We start from the raw sequence: 6,747 nt of genomic DNA, 5'->3' as shown, positions 1-6,747 counted from the left end.
AATCTTAAATATGAGAGAGATTTCCTAGAGACTTCTTTGGCATTGTACTTGTTTATTAAGTATAACTGAACCCATTTTATGTGGTATGTGAGAGTTTAAGGTCATCCTCAATGGTTACTGAAGCACATTCTTTTTATTTTTTTTTATTTTTAAATAGACAGGGTCTCACTATGTTGGCCAGGCTGGTCTCAAACTCCTGAGGTCAAGTGATCCCCCAACCTCGGCTGTCCAAAGGGCTAGAATTATAGCTGTGAGCCACTGTGCCTGGTCCTGAAGCATATTCTTTCACAACTTTTCCTAGCATATTCACTAAAATAGCTTAGAAATATCTACAGTTCTTATTGATAACATTTCCCTTCCTATTCTTCCTTCTGAAGACAATATTTTTATATCAAAATGTTCAGCTGAAAGGGAAATCTCTCCCAGCTCAGTTTCTCCTGTTGCATTCGTTTCAAATAACTTACCTGTGAAATACTTCTAGGATCATTAAATGTTGGAATACTGCATTCTGCTCTTTCTCCCTCATTATCAAAAAGCTCTCACCATTTTCTTTTTCTTTCTTTTTTTTTTTTAAAGACAGGGTTTCACCATGTTAGCCAGGCTAGTCTTAAGTAATCCACCTGCCTCTGCCTCCCAAAGTGCTGGGATTACAGGCGTGCACCACCGTGCCCAGCCTGCTCTCATCGCTTTCTTACATAACCTCAAAATGTTATGAAAAATATGCACACATCAAAAAACAGTCTGAGTCTTTTCTTTCCTTGCTTTACTTATTCACATACTAGATTCTGCAAGAATACAATAAAAATACCTACTGACTTTATTCTTACTTATAGGTATTTTCACTTGCAGCAATCTACCTGACTAGATCCACTTGTCTGCCATCTACAGAGCAAGAAACTGAGGCCCCAACAGATAGGTTCTGCTACTGCTCAGGAATGAGTTCCCAGTTCATCTTTCATTACTTCACTCTTCTCCAGACTGTGCTGTATTACTTCACACTATACATCTCTCTTTTTATAATAAGACTGTGCAATATTACCTCACAATATGCATCTCTCTTTTTATAATGAGATATTTAATTATATTTTAAATATCTCATTTTGCATCACAGTCATAAATCCTTTGTTGATAAAAATCTACCTTACTGATAATGTCCCAACCACATATAAATCAACTACTTTCCCTTGTACACATGAAGTGAAATAAATGGAACAGCATGTTTTAATCTAAGCAGAAGACAGTCTTACAGATGTACTTACCACAGGAATTATCTGAAATAGGTGATTACTGTTACAGTGATCCAGTAAACGCTGCCTGGTAAAATTTGATTCTTGACACAGGGGACACTTAAAAGTGGGATGACCAGAAGAACTGTGAAACAATTTTAAGTGAAACATACTTATTTCAAAATCATAACATAAAATAATGCTCTCCTATTTTTTGAGGAATCACTATAAATTTTTTAAAGTTATAGTTATTAGACTATTCAAAGAGTCTCTCATGTTTTCAGCAAATGATGCATTACAGAGGTTCCCAATCTTATTTTACAGTCCTCTTAGTGTCCTCAGTACTATTTTTTCATGGTGCCTCTAGGCCAAAACAAAAACAAAACCAAAAACCTAGCTGTCTCCATTTATTATGTAGTTAGGTACAAACTTAATTGTAGTCATTTGTGTGATGCCAATAGCTTTCATTATACGTCCCCTGAAAATTTTAAATATTCTGTGATGTTCTACATTTTGCAAACCTTATTATCTAGGAACTTAAAACTTCTGAAAGGCTCCCATCAATATCATATCTCTAAAATATACCAGGCCCTAGGAATCCAACATCTAGAATTCAAAGGAAAAGCAAAAAACAAAAGCACTGATCATAAGAATGAAATACTCGAAAATATTCTGAGGATCATACAGATTTTTTTTTTTCTTTTTGAGACGGAGACTCGCTCTGTTGCCAGACTTAACGTGCAGTGGTGTGATCTCGGCTCACCGTAACCTCCACTACCCCTGGGGATCAAGCGATTCTCCTGCTGGAGCCTCCTGAGTAACTGGGATTATAGGCATGCACCACCATGCCCACCTAATTTTTGTATTTTTAGTACAGACAGGTTTCACCATGTTGGCCAGGCTGGCCTCGAAACTGAGTTCTAATACTTCTGAATTTCAGGAAAGGACAGTTCAACATGGACAACTTTACCTGAATCATGTGTGGAAGAAACCTGACCACAGTGAAAGAGAATAGCTAAACTGTTTTAATCTAATGTGATTCTTAAAAGCAGTAACTGCATTTTCTATTTCTAAACTGCTAACTTCAAACACCATGCCTAGTGATTTAACTGAAATTTTTTAAAAAGCTTAATTTACAGCCAGGGGCGATGGCTCACGCCTGTAATCCCAGCACTTTGGGAGGCCGCGGCAGGTAGACCATCTGAGGTTAGGAATTTGAGAACAGCCTGGCTAACATGGTGAAACCCCATCTCCACTAAAAATACAAAAATTATCCGGGCATGGTGGCAGGAACCTATAATCCCAGATACTCGGAAGGTTGAAGCAGGATAATCACTTGAATTTAAGAGGCAGAGGTTGCAGTGAGCCGAGATTGCACCACAGCACTCCAGCCTGGGCAACGAAGCAACACTTCATCTCAAAAACAAGAAAAAAAGAAAGTTTAATTTAAAAAGGTATTTGATAAAGTGATAAATATAATATTATTTACTAAAGTGGCAGGATTTTTTAAAAGCTTACCTTGTATTCTCTTGGTAAGTTTCTGTGTTATCAGATGTGGATGTTTCACTCCTATTACTTAAGCACAGGGGAAGAAAGTTAATACCTCAAAGTAATGAAAACACATTAAAGGTTAATTATCTTGAACCATTAATGAAGAAGACTAGTCTGAATTTGTTTTAAAAGTCTGAACTTCAATACTTTTTCCTATGGGTCCTTGAAAAACAAAATCTGAACATCAAATAGCTCTGAACTATGAAATAATTATGACATTAATTACTTTTAAATAAATTCACTGTTTACTACATTCTTATATTCTTTAAAATTAATTTATGCACAGTTACAGAAGTATAGAAAATTTTGCAGAATTACCTTAAGTCCCATTCCTCTATCTTTACATAGACTAGTAAGGTTGTAAATGCTAGGGTAGACTCAAGAATACGTTAACTTTTTTACTTGAAACTAGGACATAGTTTAAGGTTATGACCTCCAAAGTGGAGTAATTGAAGAAAATATGTGACTATTCATTATGTTTATATCTTACTTCCAAAAAGGAAAGAAAGCAGGCTTCACTAACATTTAATATATAGAACAACTTGACATCTCCACTTTTACCCTATACCAGAGTCATGTGCCATATGGAGTATCAGAGGAACCCTAAGTATTCCATACAGTGCTGTTGTCACTTGTGTGCTACAGAATTTAATCAATATGGTCAATTTTATTTATTTTTTTGAGACAGAGTCTAACTCTGTCGCCCAGGATGGAGTGCAGTAGCGCAATCTTGGCTTGCTGCAACCTCCACCCTCCTGGATTCAAGCAATTTTTCTGTCTTACCCTCCCAAGTAGCTGGGATTACAGTCATCAGCCACCATGCCCAGCTAATTTTTGTATTTTTAGTAGAGATGGGATTTCATCATGTTGGCCAGGCCGGTCTTGAACTCCTGAACTCAGGTGATTCGCCCACCTCAGCCTCCCAAAGTGTTGGGATTACAGGCGTGAGCCATCGAGCCTTGCCCAATGTGGTCAATTTTTTAAAAGCAATGTTTTTCTTTTTTTTTTTTAAGATGGGGTTTCGCCCTGATGGCCAGGCTGGTCTTGAACTCCTGACCTCAGGTGATCCACCCACCTCAGCCTCCCAAAGTGCTAGGATTACAGGAGTGAGCCACCGCGCCCAGCCAAAGCAATGTTTTTCAATAGCAGAAATCTTTTTATTTTTTATTTTTTTTTTTACAGAGTCTTGCGCCAGGCTGGAGTGCAATGGTGAGATCTCGGCTCACTGCAACCTCTGCCTCCCAGGTTCAAGCAATTCTCCTGCCTCAGCCTCCCGAGTAGCTGGGACTACAGGCACACGCCACCACGCCCAGCTAATTTTTGTATTTTTAGCAGAGACAGGGTTTCACCATGTTGGCCAGGATGGTCTTGATCTCTTGACCTCGTGATCCGCCTGCCTCAGCCTCCCAAAGTGCTGGGATTACAGGCATGAGCCATCGCACCCGGCCTAATAGCAGAAATCTTAACACAGTAATAAAGATAGGTATCGGCAAAAAAAAATTGTGCAACACAGGTTGGCTCTATATCTCAATGCCAGAGTTTAAAAAGCTAAACTTAAACTGGTTATTGATTTTTCCTTTATAAAAAGACAAGCAGTACTATATCATCTACCTAGCAGCTGGTCTTTCTTTTCTGTTTATTTCAAAATAAATGTATATACAACAATGTGTACACAGCAAAAAGGCACCATTCCAATGACACCCAGTTCTCTTCTGTGAAGATAACAATGTTATCTTCTCCACATATAGCCCAAGCAAGCAAGCAAGCAAACTTGGCTGTTAAGATACATAACCCAAATAGAAGACTATTAAACTACTATTTTCACCTTTTTGCAACTAAAAACCTGCTCTTTAAAATAAAGTCAAATTGGCCGGGCACGGTGGCTCATGCCTGTAATCCCAGCACTTTGGGAGGCCGAGGCCAGTGGCTCACAAGGTTAGGAGTTCAAGACCAGCCTGGCCAAGATATTGAAACCCTGTCTCTACTAAAAATACAAAAATTAGCTGGGTGCAGTGTCACACGCCTATAATCCCAGCTACTCAGGAGGCTGAGGCAAGAGAATCGCTTGAACCTGGGAGGTGGAGGTTGCAGTGAGCCAAGATCATGCCATTGCACTCCAGCCTGGGTGACAGAGTGAGACAACGTCTCAGAAAATAATAATAAAAAATAATAAAGTCAAATTATGGAGAGTGCATTTATTAAGGGAGTGTTATATGATTGTTAGCAAAAACAGCATGTGTCACCAATTTAAAAAATAACAACTCATATCTATACATTTAAACTTGGTAGATTTTTCTATTCAGCTTAAAAAATCTTCCAAATTAATATAAACACTGGGTTTTGAAAATAAAATAAAATAAACACTGGGTTGTGGATGTGCCCTTTAAAAATACTGTAACAACTTTTGATTGGTTTATAGAACTATAACATTATCAGGGAAGATGAAAATTTCAGCAACAGTCCTTTTTAAATTTAGAAAATAGGATTGAGTTTTTGTTTTGTTTTGAGACTAAGTTTCCCTCTTGTTGACCAGGCTAGAGTGCAATGGCTCAATCTTGGCTCACTGCAACCTCTTCCTCCCGGGTTCAAGTGATTCTCCAGCCTGAGCCTCCCGAGTAGCTGGGATTACAGGCATGTGCCACCACGCCTGGCTAGTTTTGTATTTTTAGTAGAGAAGGGTTTCTCCATATTGGTCAGGCTGGTCTCGAACTCCCAACCTCAGTTGATCTGCCCAGCTTGGCCTCCCAAAGTACTGATATTACAGGCATGAGCCACCATGCCCAACAAGGATTGAAGTTTGTTTTTCTTTTTTTAATTATACTTTAAGTTCTGTGGTACATGGGCAGAATGTCCAGGTTTGTTACTTAGGTATACATGTGCTATGATGATTTGCTGCACCTATCAACCCATCATCTACATTAGGTATTTCTCCTAATGCTATCCCTCCCCTCGCCCCCCACCTCTAACAGATGCCAGTGTGTGATGTTCCTCTCCTGTGTCCATGTGTTCTCATTGTTCAACTCCCACTTATGAGTGAAAACCTCACATATGCTTTTCTGTTCTTGTGTTAGTTTGCTGAGAATGATGGTTTCCAGCTTCATCCACGTCCCTGCAAAGGACATGAACTCATCCTTTTTTATGGCTACATAGTATTCCATGGTGTATATGTGCCACATTTTCTTTATCCAGTCTATCACTGATGGGCATTTGGGTTGGTTCCAAGTCTTTGTTATTGTGAACAGTGCTGCAATAAACATACATGTGTATGAGTCTTTACAGTAGAATGATTTATAATCCTTTGGGTATATACCCACTAATGGGATTGCTGGGTCAAATGGTATTTCTGGTTCTAGATCCTTGAGGAATGACCAGACTGTCTTCCACAATGGTTGAACTAATTTACACTCCCCCCAACAGTATAAAAGTGTTCCTGTTTCTCCACATCCTCTCCAGCATGTTGTTTCCCGACATTTTAATGATTGCCATTCTATCTGACATGAGATGGTACCTCATTGTGGTTTTGATTTGCACTTCTCTAATGACCAGTAATGATGAGCTTTTTTTCACATTTTTTGGCCATACTAATATCTTATTCTGAAAAGTGTCTGTTCATATCATTCACCCATGAAAATTTTGATCTTATGGCATACATCTTCCATTTGGATCTACATTTCTTTTTTCTTTTTTGAGACAGAGTCTCACTCTCTTGCCCAGGCTGGAGTGCAGTGGCACTATCTTGGCTCATTGCAAACTCCATCTCAAGGTTCAACTAATTCTCATGCCTCAACTTCCCAATTAGCTGGGACTATAGGCACATGCCACCATGCCTGGCTAATTTTTGTATTTTTAGTAGAGATGGTGTTTCAGCATGTTGGCTGGGTTAGTCTTAAACTCCTGACCTCAAGTCATCTGCCCACCTCAGCCTCCCACATTGCTGGAATTACAGGGTTTGAGCCACTGTACCTGGCCT

General features: G+C 39.0%; 1 protein-coding gene across 4 annotated transcripts in view; it reads right to left on the bottom strand.

The window, feature by feature from the left end:
• RNF138 (ring finger protein 138) overlaps positions 1–6,747 on the bottom strand; it is a 40,418-nt gene that overhangs the window by 6,163 nt on the left and 27,508 nt on the right. For 3 of the 4 annotated variants that reach the window (XM_037730934.1, XM_037730933.1, XM_017507127.2), the window contains 2 exons: positions 2,745–2,801; positions 1,260–1,371 (listed from right to left, as the gene is read on the bottom strand). In XM_037730934.1, coding sequence (XP_037586862.1) covers positions 1,260–1,371; positions 2,745–2,801 — 169 coding nt within the window. The remainder of the gene's footprint in view (positions 1–1,259; positions 1,372–2,744; positions 2,802–6,747) is intronic. The other variant, XM_017507128.2, reaches the window with a different exon arrangement.

The sequence above is a fragment of the Cebus imitator genome, unplaced genomic scaffold, assembly GCF_001604975.1.
Source record: "Cebus imitator isolate Cc_AM_T3 unplaced genomic scaffold, Cebus_imitator-1.0 Scaffold369, whole genome shotgun sequence".
NCBI lineage: Eukaryota > Metazoa > Chordata > Mammalia > Primates > Cebidae > Cebus > Cebus imitator.
Note: the sequence above shows the minus strand (reverse complement) of the source record. Positions and strands in the feature narration are given on the sequence as shown.